General features: G+C 42.1%; 1 protein-coding gene across 1 annotated transcript; it reads left to right on the top strand.

The window, feature by feature from the left end:
• The first annotated feature begins 4,240 nt into the window (after positions 1 to 4,240).
• Positions 4,241 to 7,976, top strand: rxfp3.2b (relaxin family peptide receptor 3.2b). The gene has a single exon (XM_047343080.1). It carries the CDS (start codon positions 4,410 to 4,412, stop codon positions 5,604 to 5,606), a length of 1,197 nt encoding a protein of 398 aa, XP_047199036.1. The 5' UTR covers positions 4,241 to 4,409; the 3' UTR covers positions 5,607 to 7,976.
• Positions 7,977 to 15,259: the final 7,283 nt, after the last annotated feature.

Below are 15,259 nucleotides of genomic sequence, written 5' to 3'. Positions count from 1 at the left end.
GACATCAAATATTGGCATAGAAAACGACAATCTGATATTGTTCTTTGTACATCCTAGAATACTAATCATTCTCAAGGAGACCCCGACTGTGAGCCAGAGGCCAGCTCTGTTTACTTGCTGCCTAACGCTACGCTCCAACATGAGATTGTGGTGCCATCAGAAATATGTCAGCCAGCCTTATCTCCGGCCCCCTTGGCACCATGTGTTCTTGGACCCAGTCGGACACACTGACATCAAAACATGTCATCTGATCACGCTCTCCTTTTATGGGATGATTCTGTAACAAATGATGAATGAACAATCTGTCGGGTCAGACGCTTTGTAAGCGCTCTGTAAAGATGCTTTAAAACAGCTCGCTCACTTGCTGCCTTCAAATTTGCATGATCAATAAAGACAACTCCAAAAATCATTACCCTGGCACCATAACCTCACATTCACCTCTGTTCGGCAAATAAAGAACAACATATAGCTTGTTTTCATTCTGCTATCCTAAGAGGACCCCTCGTTGTGTTGGCATTGCTTGTTATTAACGCTAAACAAGCCAGAACAATGGCACCCCCGTGGGTCATTTTTGATAGTCGTCATAGGTTTAGATGTCGTCATGTGAAACACAACATCATCAGCACCGAGTGCGATGTGCAGTACTGCTGCCTTCGTATGTCACTCTTGAAAAGCAAGCAAAGCTGTTGAGTATCATGTGGGCATGTCGATGCGTTCAGTTGTGGATTCATCCAAGCACCATGTTTGTGCAATCAGAAACATGCAGACCTTGGACCAACTCTCTTCCTATCAAGGACCATCCATCCATTATCGATACTGCATATCTTTTGAAGGTTGTGTGGGGCTGCAGCCAATCCCTGCTGACATTGGATAAGAGGCCGGGTACAGGGCTCCAGGGTATTGCTGGGCCAATACACAGAGACAAGCTCAAGGGCCATTTCAATTTTTTAACATTCTTCAAGGGCCATACTTCTATAGATCTACACAGTTTTCTCCTTATGTAAACTATATCACAACAGCCAAATATGTGCAGTATATGAGGGGGTAATTGTTATACTCACGCACACTTCAGAGCCTCATTCCATCCATTGCACGATTAGAAAATCTGACAAACGTTGCAGGGGGCTCAGAGGCGAGGTTAGGTGGGAAAGGCTGTGAGAGTGACAATGACACTTTTAGTGACACCCTCAAAATGAATGGCGACACAGATTCAGAAGGCTCTTGGCTCTGGCCCCAGCGATGCCCAAAGCAGGAGCTCTCACAGCAAAAGATATGCAAGCAGACATTTGAATAAGCTGTAAAGCTTTATTTACCATTATAAGCTTTGTAGCTGTTACATAGTATGTGCAATAAATCAAGAGCGACACATTGCCACACAGGTGTGTGTGTGGGTGCTGCAGTCGTCTGTCTCCCTTAGAGAATGTGTGGCAGATGACAAAAGGTTACACAATTCCATTGGAATAAGACCAGAGCATAGTTTCTCCATGGACACCGTTTCCGCCAGTCTGATAATCAATCTTCCCACATTTGATTAAATCTTAAATCTTTTATGACGTAGCAGTTGACCCTGCTGCTTTCTGACATGCAACTAATATTCTCCTGAAATTATCTGGAGGGGTTGTTTGTCTGAACGCAAAAGTCAGAGTAAGTTGCTGTGGACTTTCACTGGAGTTTTACCTGCCAGCCCCGTATTGAGTGTCCGAGTGAGTTGACCGGAGAATTCACCACGAGCGAGTGGACGCGTTGATTCAACATGCGACAGACACAAAACTGAAAAAAACAAAGACAATACAAATATCTCAGGATGAAAACGAGGTGCAAGACAAAGACGAAGATGACAACATGCAACGAGATTGGAGAGCTTTTGGTGATAAGGGCCGATGTCGATGCGCTGTTAACAAAAATATGCGATTTCCACAGCAGAATTTATTTGTCATGTCCAGCCATGTTGTTCATATATGAAAGGCAAAGTCTGGATAATATCAGAACCTTATTGTCTGAACATTATCTGGAGTTCACGTCTGAGGAGAGCTTATGTCAGCATATGCCTTCCAAGGTGTGCCTTTTAGACACTGGGTGGTGTTTTGAGCCATGTTCAAACCATGATCCAACTGCTTCGAGTTTTCTAGAGGTGGGGTTACAATATACAACTTTTAACACACCACACAAGTAAAAACGAGTCTCACCATGTTAACTGATGCGCTAAGAAGGCCTTTCCATCAGCTGCAATTAGTGATGTTCGCAGCAGCATAATAACTCAGATGAAAAGTGGTTTGGTTTGCAAAGAAATGTCAGGTGCTTATTTTACATCACACATTTGAATGCTGAGAACATTAAACAAAGCATGCTGTCAGCGCTTGTGCATTCGGAGGTTTAAGGATTGTTTGAATGACAAGAGGTGGGTCACGACAGATTAGAACAGTGAAGATTATTCCTTTCTTCTCGCAGTCATGTCTTTTTAATTTGCTCAGACACTTACAGGCAGGGATCACTTACAGACAAGGAGGAAGTGATTCCCCTCAAAAAGTCTGTTCCTTGAGAAAAGGAACCAAGCTAGGATGACAGCCCCCTTTTATTTGTTTAAGGGTTATACTTTTCTGTCTGTGGACAGATAGGTTTCATTTAAAGCTGTTTCTTCACTTATTCTGAAGTGTGCCCGGGCTTCGCTGTTAGATCAACAGCAGCCACAACAGGTGGCACAGTGCACTTTCCCACTCGATGCCAGCTGGCAGCCAATGGATGCTGAGGAAAAGTGAATTTTGATTATACAACTGTGGTTTTACAGTACATTATGTAAAGAGGAGACACATTAACACAGTCTGGGAGGACAGATATAGATAGCCTCATCATTGTCATTATTCCATCAATTATGATGCAAATGATATCAGTTCAGAGCCAGAAAACACTTAACAATCAGTGCGTCAAGCGATGTTATACTAGGAATTCAGTTAAATGTTTTATTCTGTTTGTAATTAACTCCCGTATGATTTTATTTCTACTTTATTTTCTTTTGGTGCTGCTAAACTATTCACTCTCCTGAATCCATAACACAAGTTGTTTATTTAGAGAAAAACACAAATCCTCAGCTTTTATCTTGTTTTGAAAAATGGTAACCTGTTGGGATCTTAGTAGAACTGCCAGCTCTCAAATCTAAAAGCTAAAATGTTTTCAAGTCCATCTTCCGCTTATCCTTTTGAGCTTCATGCTTAATAATGTCCCTGATGACATCAGGTGAGATCAAATGTTTTGGAGTGTTATCACTACAAGTTTGGCTTCTGTTTTGGATATTTATTTATGATGCTTTTTATTGTTGCCACAAGTAATAAAGCAAACTCAAACACACAAAGTAAAATAAATAAATATGTATATGTGCATACATATAGAATTAAGTTTGTAAATACACACTAGTGTTGTGTTGCTTCTCCTATATGAAGTAGACACTGTGCACATACTGTGTAGTTTAGGTAGTTTGAGAAACGAGTGAACAAAATAAAATATGAAAATTAATAATATAAATAAGAATAAAATCTAAATGAATCATATAAAGGTTGCAACCATAACATTCAGAGAACAGTATTTTTTGTCCAGGATCATTTGTGATGTTCACAGAGCAGAGAGCTCTCAGACGTTGGACCCTGAGTACAATTTCCATAAACTTCATTTTCATGCTGTATTCAAAAAATTCCCTGTGCTGACCCGGTTTCCTTTTCTCCTTAGAAAGTTGCAGCTGCCGGGGGATTTAAGGAAAGGGGCACACTTTATAGAAGGAATGCGCAAGACGTCTTTATCCTTTTGACATTTACAGTCAGTGCGCAATGTGCGCAGTTGGGTTCCCTGCAGCGCGTTATGTCGTGTCCTTGATCCTTCCCCTCCTCATCGCCGTCATCCAACACAGAACTGCACTAACTGTTGGCTACAGTAAAAATTGAGCACACACATCCTCACGGCACGTTTGCATATTTTACGCGCGCCATTGTCTCCGCTTCTTCGCTTTTACAGCCGGCGCAGCGCAAACGGGATTCTGTGGAGGCGCCTGTGTCAAAATACATTATGCTTAACGACCGATGGACATGCTGGCAGACTGTGATGTGGCTGAGGCTATCAGAGGCGTGCGTCCGCTCCGACCATCCAGCATGGTGAGGAGCGCATCATCGACCGCGCGACTGAGCTGTGCGCGTTCGCGTGGAATCCTATAAACGTGGCGTGGCGCGCGGAGCTGAAGTAGTCCTGGAGAGAGGAGGAGAGGATAACAGCGGCTGAGGATCGCATCTGCAGCCCTATGGAAAATATCCTGGCACAGATGGAGCAGGAACGCTCAAAATGAGGCTCACGCAAACTTTTCCTCTCTCTTTTTTTTGTGAATTTCAACTTTGCTGCCCAAAGTGATATGTGAGCAGGAGAGTCCAGCCATGAAGCTGAATGAGACTGAGGCTCAGACACTGGCTCCAGAGCCATGTGAGCAGCAGATATTGCAGGAGGACAACCCTGGCAACTCCAGCAGAGATTCCAACATGTCACTGCACTGCTGGCTGGAGCTCCTCACCAGGGAATCTATCATGGATTTTCCAGGAGACAACTCCAGCCTGGTGCTGCGTATCATGATAGCGTGTGTCTACTCTATAGTCTGTGCACTCGGGCTGGTGGGAAACTCGCTTGCTCTGTATCTGCTGCACTCGCGCTACAGGCAGAAGCAGTCGTCCATCAACTGCTTCGTGATGGGTCTGGCCATCACAGACCTCCAGTTTGTCCTCACTTTACCTTTCTGGGCAGTGGACACAGCCCTGGACTTCCGTTGGCCATTTGGCCGTGTGATGTGCAAAATCATCAGCTCTGTCACCACCATGAACATGTACGCCAGCGTGTTCTTCCTCACAGCTATGAGCGTGGCACGATATTACTCTATCTCCACTGCAATGAAGATGCACAGCAGGCGTGCAGCAGCTGCCAGAGCCAAGTGTACAAGCCTTGGCATCTGGGCTGTCTCTCTGCTGGCCACTTTGCCCCACGCCATCTACTCCACCAGCGCCCAGGTATCAGATGAGGAGCTATGCCTGGTGCGCTTTCCAGACTCTGGCAGTTGGGATCCGCAGCTTCTCTTGGGTCTATACCAGCTGCAAAAGCTTCTGCTGGGCTTCCTCATTCCTCTCATCATAATTACAGTCTGCTATCTCCTGCTACTGCGCTTGATCCTCACCCGAAGAATAGCCGGTGCATCGAGCACAGAAAGTGAGCAAGGTCGGCAAAACCGGCGCTCCAAAGTAACCAAATCCATCATCATCGTGGTTCTCTCCTTCTTTCTGTGCTGGCTGCCCAACCAGGCGCTGACTCTGTGGGGGGTGCTCATAAAGTTTGACCTTGTGCCCTTCAGCAAGGCTTTCTACAATGTGCAGGCTTATGCTTTCCCCCTGACTGTGTGCTTGGCTCACACCAACAGCTGCCTCAACCCCGTGCTCTACTGCCTGGTCCGCACGGAGTTTCGGGCCGCTCTCAAGGAACTTCTCCTCCACGCCACTCCATCCTTCAGGAGCCTGACTCATCTGCTGCGTCGCAAAGCCAAAGTGGCTGAGGCGCCGCCAGTGCTGGTGCTGGTCCAAATGGATGTCTGACAGGACGACTAGCTCACTGTGACGGAGCAGCAGATGGAGTGAGGGACAAAGTGAATAAGTGAAAGCTGCCCATATAAAACTTTTGATCTGGATCTATTTACCATGACGCTGCGTTTATCTCAGCCCTGTCAGCCCCCCATACATCTGTGTGACTTTGAAAACAACACCATCATAATGGACCACCCATCGCTATGCGCCCCAATTTCAACGCACGCTCCAACATTCACTGAGCGACTCTCTGGCTGTTTGTCTCGCTCTCTCTCTTCCTCTGACTGGCAGCCCTTGTACTGCTCCCTGGTAAACTCTCATGAATATGTATAGATGTCGATCACAAATGAGATTAAAATAGTCGCAGCTCTCAGACATCTCTGAGATGAATCAGCTCAATCTGTTAGTAAACTACTAATAAGGTAATAGTTTGTTCTTTGGTGCAGTTGTGTACAATGTTCGTTAAAAAGCAAACTAGAAAAAGTAGGCTAACTGTGTATATTTGCTAAATCCAAATGACAATGAGAAGAAATTAAATAAAAAGCTTATTGGTCCACAGTTGTTTGAAACTGAGACAATACAGCGTAAGAGTGACGGCCACTTTACTGACAATGGCTCTGGTTCCGGAAGTAAATTTACCATTTATTTTCTAAATTGAGATCTTCTCCAGTCATTATAATTGTCTGTTATGTGTTATACTGTTAAAGAGTTTTAAGCAAAAAAGAAACAGGACTGTGTAGATAATTGTTTAAGAGTGAAGGAACTACACATCCCATAACTCATTCGGAATGATCGCTTTCCAATGACTTAATCTTGTTGTAGGGATTTTCACCCCTTTGGACTTTTTCCCCCACTCTGAAAAACTGCAGCATGTTAGAAAGGGAAATCATGGTAGCTCTGTGGTCAACATAATGAAACGCTAAACCATCCAATTGTATTCGACAGGATTTTCGCTGTTATATTTTCCATGGTAACAGCAACCACACTCATCACAGCTGTCAATTGACATTGTTTCACACTCTCGTAGCTTGTGGTAAGTCTACATTGGATGGTCACAAGGTTATGGCTGATTGTCAAAATCTCTTTACAGAAAATGAAATTTTACCTGCAGAACCACGCTGTTGAGCTTAACAACATCTGTGAAATTTAACCAATCAGCAAGTTCATGTTTTAATCCACTGATCTGGCCAATCACAACCATTTATCTAAAATGGAGTTGATTTGGGCGTCCAATGGGAGTGCAGCAGCAGCATATTTATTTTGGCTGATGCTGCTGCTGCTGGTGTGGACAGACCTGTTGAATCTGCCATAGAGACTGTATAAGATGAGCTGAATGATATATTTTTTATCCAAAAGAAGAACAAACAAACTGCACTTGCACTAGTTTTTAATGCTGCTCTGCTTTACATTACACCTTTCATTGCTCTGATCGGATGAAGGCATGTTGGTGACACCTCGTGGAAAATAAAATTAAACTGAAATGTATTAGAGTCATTTGCAATTTGAGTTGTTTAGTCTTGGTACAAAGTTTCATGGCTCAAATTGTGACAAAATAAAACTAAGCAAAATCAGTAGAAGTTAGAAGATCTGATATATCCTATCCTTTTTCTAGACTAGTGCAGTGCACGTCAAACTGGCACATGACATCATCCAAAGGCTGTTTCTCATAGATACCGAAGTAAAAGCAGAGGCAGGTTACATTGGTTAGAAAGGTTACAAAGACTCTTCTGGACCAATAGTGACGCACTGATATACAACAAAGGGTTCAGTATAATGATTATATAGACGGTGAATTGAATGTGTCCTTGTGGAAACCTGCGAGATCAAGAGATGAGGTGGTTCAGTTTTGTATTCTATGCACAAAAATAGGAAAATGTCTTCTCTCTCACACACACACACACACACACACACACACACACACACACACACACACACACACACACACACACACACACACACACTTGGGTGCATGTTCCTCATTCATGTAGATTCGTGAGAATGAAAAACATAATGAATGATTTAAAATTTGCATTAAATTTACATTGAATGTGTGTCTTTGCAGCATATCAAAATCAGGCCTGACATAAATCCATAAAAATAAAGCTTTTCTCAACAGCTCAGTCCACTGACTCCCCCCATCAGTCGTTCCTTCTCCGTTAATTCACATTGTTTTGTATTTTGCAGGAGCACATAACCAAGTAAAACTGATGTGACAATGTGATCTGCTGTGATTATGTCATCTCTCTGTGTTCTGTAATGACTGTGACTCTAATCCTGATCGGACAACTGCTGATTTGATGTTTCAATGGTAAAAAATGTATTGACAGACACTATGTAAATGAAATGTAGTAAAGATTTCATTAAAAAAAACTTGAGCATGAACTACTTGGTCTAACTGGTCCAGGCCAAGTTAGAATAAAGAGCACACAACGTACATGTGGGGATGATTGACACAGCTCAGCCTCTAAAGGTTTTTTTAAAAATAATGCTGTGAAACAACACCATACTGACAGAGGAGCAACTGACAATAGATTGATATTAATTCCTCGGTTCTTTTATTCATGGGATTCAATTTTCTGATGCAGTGTTTTTGCACCTCCTCTTCAATCACTAACATCAGAGCTGCACATAATAAAGCTGCTGACAAAGTGCTGTTAACAAGAGTCGCTGTCAGGGAAAAGCTCTTCCTAATCCTCTTTGATGAGCTGGGGTGAAAGAAGAATTTTCCCTTTCAAGCAAGAGAAAATTTAATTATAGGAAAGCATACACAAAATATCCTGACATCCATTATTACTTAGGCGTAATGAGAAAAGTTAGAAAAATTCAAAATTCAGCTCATGGATTGAATCACCTCTAAATCTAGACGTTCCTCTGGTTAGTGACAGACTGAATTGTGAGCATAGTAATGGATTATTACATATCATCTTTATTAAAATTGGGACAATGAGCAAAGCAAGCAACTGTTCTACTGAAGCCCCACAGTCACCACTGGTTTGCAGTAATTTAGGTTCATGCTCACTTGTATTTGAATATGCCTCAGTAAAGCATGAAATGACAAAGAGCATCAAAACTTCTGTATTATGATCCACACACACTGTCAAAACCTGCAAAAACAATCTGGCAATATTCAAGCTCAGAAGTGGCCAATTCATGCTTTGTTTGACTCTGGGCAACATATAATTTATCTGCCACGGGTTGTCTGCTGCGTGCGCTGTACTTGACAGCAACCTGAGACATACACAATGCACAAAGAGTGGGGAGAGATGGGTCAGCAGGAGCTCAGTTTTGAACCCCAGGGCCGCTATTGTGGGTTTATCGGATCATGCTGGGAAGATAGACTGTTTTCTGCTGAAACCACAATTGTGTCTAACAGAATGACCATGTCCACAAATTCCCCAAAATCTATATATCTATATATATCTATATATACCCCATAACTCCAGCAGCTTATTATTATTCACTTGGTCTATTGTTTCACTCTCAGCTGCGGAAAATCACTTTTTGTTTTACTTGTAATTACCCATACCTGCATGACCGAGATTTGTAGCCCCGGCACATGCATCCTTTGAATCCTGCTGGGCAGTCCACAGAAAAGAGTTCAGCCTTTGCATTGTTACCAGCCTCAACAGTGGAGCTGCAAAATTGTTTCCCCCTTGTGAGCCTGTTTGTGTGTCATTGAGGCTACATGTGTTCCTTGACATACCCACTGGGGCGAGAACTACAACAGAGGTTGTTTTGAGCACTTTATCAGGTGAATTGAATATAACTGTCATCATTATAGCGTCGCTATTGTGTGAGATACAGTTTCGAAACTTTCCAGGTCTGTAGTTGACAATGAAAGGCTAAAATTGTACATAGCACAATATAATACAGAACTAGGTCAGAGCAGAACAAACTAGAGACTCTCTTGTGCTGGGACGACGCCTGTAAATACTGACGTTCAGATCCATAATACAGTCGTCATTACTAGATCATTGACAGGTATCATAGCTGGTGTGATCCCATTGTACAATGGTAGAGCCAAGGACACACCCTGACTTCTGTTGGACTGCATACATCTTCAAACTCAGCCTTCAACAAGTGTTGCGACTTTTTTGCCTACATCATCCAATAAAAAAATAAGATCTCTGTAGTGTAGAGGGTACCCAGGTAATTCAGGAAATTGTGTTTTCAATTGGCTCAAAGTACTTTTTAGAATTGGTACACAAAAAAACTGTTTCAGTGTCTAGTGGAGTGTGTGTGAAAAGTACCCCAAAAGAAATCTACTTTAGTAAAGTGCATATACATTAAAAAAAAAAGAGTAACAAAGTAACAAAGTAGATGTACTTACATCCCACCCCCCGGTAGCTACGGGGTACTTGGTATAAGATCAACAGACATACTTGGTTACCACGGTAAGAATGTTTTTTTGTTTTTCGAGTTGAGCCGCAACCTTTTGATGTTGTCACAGATGACATCATTGAAGGTCACACTCCAGCTTGACGGGAGCCGAACAAGTAAAATGATAATGAGGAAGTGCTGCGGGGGAAATACAATAGACTGAGACTGATGTAAATATGACACTAACTACAACAGGTCACCAAGCAGTAACTTCTTCTTTCATTTATGTTGGAGTCAACACCTGAGAGGAGGTGGAGAACAGACTTCCATACCTTTGAACAATAAAGGTGGAGAGATACATGTAGGACAGGACATGGAGGACTGGCTGACTCAAAGGAAACCCAAGGCAGCAGAATGACTTTCAGCTCTCATTCCTATTCTAGAGAACTGCCAGGCTTAGCTTTTACATTTTAACGTGGCTAAGGAGATAGAGTGGCCATCCTCTAACCAGAAGGTCTGCGGTTCAATCTTCCCCATCTGCATGCCGAAGTGTCCTTGGGCAAGATACTGAACCCTGAATTGCCCCTCATAGAAAAAAGTGCTGCCCATAGATGCACTTTATGAATATGTGTGAATGGCAGTAAACTGTATTGTAAAGGGCTTTGAGTGATCATCAAGACTAGAAAAGTGATATACAGACCACACTACAATATGCAAAGTGATTTTCTTGAAGTGTCTGCTCTTACATCTGAGTGTGTTTCACACCGAGTGTCAAAGTAATTTATTTCTCCTTTTCTGTCTCTTTCTTTTGAAAAAAAGCACCACAGCCAACACAAAGAGGTGTGCTGCAATTGATCATCATGCACTTACCTATCATTCATTACAGGCTCTTTGATCAATACTCATCCAAGTTCCCCCCGGGACAGCAAGTGGTAGTTGAAGGTTGCACAACACCCTTGGTGCTGACCTTTCTCCAAGGCCTAATAATAGCTTAACAAGGGTTGCATCTGTGGAATATTTAATTGTCCCTCATTAGCGGCACACGGGTGCAGGCTCGGCTGAGGTGGCGTTGACTTTTTCAACCAGTGATGGGATTATTTGGGAGCGGGAGAGACACATAGTGTGTTAAAGCCACATCTCCTCTCTCGTCTCCTCCATCAAAAGCTCCTGTGGTGAAAGAGACCTTATACAGTTGAATTGATGTATGACCAATATTTAAGGCGGAAACCTGGGCAGCTCAGGAGAGATCTGAGAGGGGAAGGTATCTCGTATGCAGGAGAGATTTAACATCTCATTAGTTAAGAATTAAATAACAGAGTACAAGGGGGGCTTTGTTGAAAGTGTCTGGAAAAAAGATCAGAACTCCCCCAAAATATTCAACTAATGATTCAAAACAGGATTGTTGTCTCATTTAAAATACAGTTCCTTTGTTATTGTGTCAATAACATCAGTGAAATTGTTTAGAAATTTGGTCCGTATGGCAGTGGACCCAACAAATGTTCTCTGTATCCATTGTTGTGCCATAATGCATCAAACGTGATACCATAAAATGGTGTGCCTTTCGGCATTCAATAAATTTGGTTATCAAAATAAAATATTAGATATTAATATTTTATTATTAATATTAAATAATAACTTTAATTGATTAAAGTTACCTCGGGGCACCACCCTTCAAAGGAAGGGAAAAGATAGCCAATTTATTGATTAAGTCTCATAGATTAAGGTTCTAACTACAAATTTTGGAACTCTGATTAACAATTAAATTAATAACTATAACCAAAATTACCATATAGATAGTTAGCTAAGTTGAAAGATATGGGGTTCTTGACAGTGTAGAGGTTGGCGAAATTCACTTATGCAACATTAATAAAAAAACATTTGTGAAAGAAAAACATTTATTATGAATATAATAAAGTATAAAAACACAAATTACTAACGGTCTAATTGCTAAACAAAGATAGGTATGTGCGTGTGTCTGTGTGAGTCAGCGTGCTTTCAAGATGGTCGCTGGCCAAAGAGATAACACCCGTCCCCCACCTATTGGAATGTTTACGACCTGTAGAGATAATGAGGTGAAGAGTTATGCGTGTGTCTGTGTGTGTGCCAAATTAGAGGAAGTTACTAGATTGGATGCAACGAAAGACTGTGAAGAGCATAACAGACTAACATTACTTTCTCAATAACTTGTACCCAAAATATCACAACACCACAAATCAAACTTATAAACCTCACACAGAATCGAATAAACAGTCTTGCTTAGCCTAGTATAATTATTAAGCCCAGATGTGTTACCAGTCCGTGGAAAGGGGAAAACGGAAGTTGCTGTGCAGTTCGCTGTTTTGTGTCGTCTTGCTGGTTTCGGTTGAGTTCAGTTGCTGTTTGAAGTTCTTACAGCAGGACATTGAGTCGCTGCTTGAAGGGTTGGCAGAGCTTGGAGTGCGAAGAGGTTTCCTTGGTAAGATGAGCTGGAAGCTGCACCTTTGTGCTCCTCTCGAAGAGTTGGATGGGAAGAGAAGATGTGAGCTGGAGAAGAGGCTCGACAGCCTTCCCTCCTGTGGAAGGATCGTAGGAAGAGGATGAAGAGGCTCGACCGCCTTCTCTCCTTGGAGGGAGTGTAGAAAAGCTCGAGAAGCTGGAGAACCTAGCTTATATTGGCCCGGTGACCTCACAGGTCATGGGGTCCAGAGTGACCAATGGGAGTTGAAACCTGTGTCCCTGGGGGGGGTTTCCACCCCTCTGTGTGAAGTTGATGCCCTCTGGGACATTGAGTTCCTTGCTCTGGTTTTTAATGGCCCCTGGGAGACGGAGTCCTGGAGGGACATGCTGCTTCAGGCTTTGATGGCACATGTAGGCCGAAGTGTGGTTTCACACAAAACCATGGCCCAACACCATATTTTAGTCTTGTCCTGTTTTGTTTACATTGCATTCACATTTCCATCCAGAAATGCATCAGTGCAGAAAACATGGAAGACCAGAGAACACCTTGTGATTGGATTACACCAGAATAAATACTGACGTTCTGACCCCTGAGTACAGTCGTCACTACTAGATTATTTTGCAGGTATCGTCGCTGGTTTGTTCCCATTGCAAGATGGTCTGTACCGCCTAAAGTCATAGAGTAGACCGGAAAGAGTTAGAATGCAGTGATCTGTGACTTGAATGTCTGGTTTCTTGTTTTTTGCCCGGTATATTTTGTAATTGTTTGTCCCTCATGCCCTAGACGTGTTAGGGACGTAACAGCCTGTATCTGAAATCATTAACTTAATCCCCATCTGTTCTATCGCAGGGCTGATAGCAGCAGTGACATTCGGTCAGCACCTCAATTGATTGTATTGTAAATATACAATAAGGCTTGTTGAGGTGTAAAAAGTGCTCCTCTGTCACCAACAAACAGTAGCCATTTTGTCCTACATATTGGAATTCACACATAGACTAGAACGGCACTCTGAGAACACATGAGTCCACCCAGGCTAATCTCGCCAAGTCAAAAGTGTTTCTCATCAATTATCTAGGCTGGTGGTCCACCATTTTCTAATTTGTTCCACCACAGTTTCATATTGAAGCAAAAAAAGTACATTTGTCATAATAATATAAGAGGTCTATAACTTGGTATTTTGCTCCATTGAATGGCTTTGTGAAGCTTTATTGGCAGGGCTATTAGCTATCGCTCGATCATCCATAAAGTTGTTACCCTCCAGACAAACAGTCAGACCTCATAATTTCACCTATATACTTGCAGGAAATGTTGAGCAGTTTACACTATATGCTGCATTTGCCCTCTACCATCGTAAAGGTAGTTAATAACAAAGTCCATAATTGTGGCCTGTATTCCATATGGGAAAGCTCTATGTCTTTGTACCCGGCTGCCTCCTCCTCTCTAGTGCTGTCTTCTTTCACTGAAGCACCGTGGATAATTACTCCTCTCTCTTCCTCGAGCACCGTTGTTTTTATTTCACACGCCTTGTTCAGAAACGGTAGTGAATCCATCACAGCCAAGCTCCATGTTTGGCAAAATCCATATTCATGAATAGCACCTGTCAGCTCACCTGACAGAATGTGTAACTGCTTGATGTAAGAAATTCTCTGTTTGTTAGTGTAGTTCAAGTTTCAACAATTTAACAGTTTTTAGTTCATGACATTTTTGGGTCCATTTGTGCAAACTGTAGACAATTGTACTTATTAATTTGCAGTTTCAGTATAATCTTGCAGTTTGTTGAAAGACAAAGTCAAATCTGCTGTGAACAAGTACCCAGTGGATGAATGATTGCACTCGGTTGTTGAAAATATGAATTATCATTTGAGAATTGTGCCAAAGCTGTTTGGAATATCTGCAATCAATTTTAATTCTCATTACACACTCCTCTTACTCCTCTTTATCACTCTAATCTTCTGTTTCCGTGCCTCTTTCTCTGTTATGTGTCGTTACAAACTGTTCTTATCTTTTAATTTAAAATTAGAGTCCTCTTGCTCGCTAATCCCCTAATTACGTGCATTTACGCTATCTTAAGAGCACTTTTAAAAGAACAACGTATGCCAGATAAATAAAAAAAACACTTTCCTCATCAAGCCACAGTTTACTTGGGACATAACTAATTAATCAATTCAAAGTAATACATTGCTCTCTGTGGGAGTTGTTTTCATTTCCTAGATACATATTATGCACATCTGGGGTAAAGGGTTGTGAAGATTTTCAACGAATAATATCTATCTATGCATAGTCACGAGCATATATTAAAAAGTTCATCACTGAATTCAGTTTTGTCTCCTGAGGCCACAGAATGTGATTATGGCTGAATCTTTTGTAGCCTCATTAGGGCTGAGCAGTCACTCAGAGTTTCTCGGTATTAGAGGCCGACTGTCTCCCTCTCTTCACAGCTTCCTTTTCGCTAATGATTGCACTTGACACAGTTCATTCATGCATTCATTCATTCATTCTCTGCCTGCCTTTACCACATTACCAACGTCCAGACCCTCTAACCTTTCTGTCACCAGTTTTCCGAGCCGTGCTTGCCTTTTATGAGATGGAGAAGTATAATCTGGATGTCCTCGCCACAGGCACCATTCATCCTTCCTCATCACCAGCTTGGGGTCTTTGTGGAGAAGAAAAATAAAACTCTACGACCATCCATCAACTTCTGTGGACTGAACCACATCGCTGTGAAAAATGCTGGTCATATTGCTGCTGCTCACATAACGAGCTTGAGAAGCTTGTTCTGTGGCTGAGAGGAAAATAAGAAACTTTTAATTATATCAGAGTAGTAACACAAAGATATGTTTATTGAAACATTTATTAATCCTGCTGATGCTTCTTAGTATAATATTGTCTCTTGTCTGACTCTTACTTA

The sequence above is a fragment of the Hippoglossus stenolepis genome, chromosome 14 (genome assembly GCF_022539355.2).
Source record: "Hippoglossus stenolepis isolate QCI-W04-F060 chromosome 14, HSTE1.2, whole genome shotgun sequence".
Classification (NCBI taxonomy): domain Eukaryota; kingdom Metazoa; phylum Chordata; class Actinopteri; order Pleuronectiformes; family Pleuronectidae; genus Hippoglossus; species Hippoglossus stenolepis.
This window is presented reverse-complemented; position numbering and strand designations above follow the sequence as displayed.

Excerpts from the sequence above, each read along its gene's own strand:
- rxfp3.2b (XM_047343080.1), top strand. The coding sequence starts at position 4,410 with ATGAAGCTGAATGAGACTGAGGCTCAGACACTGGCTCCAGAGCCATGT.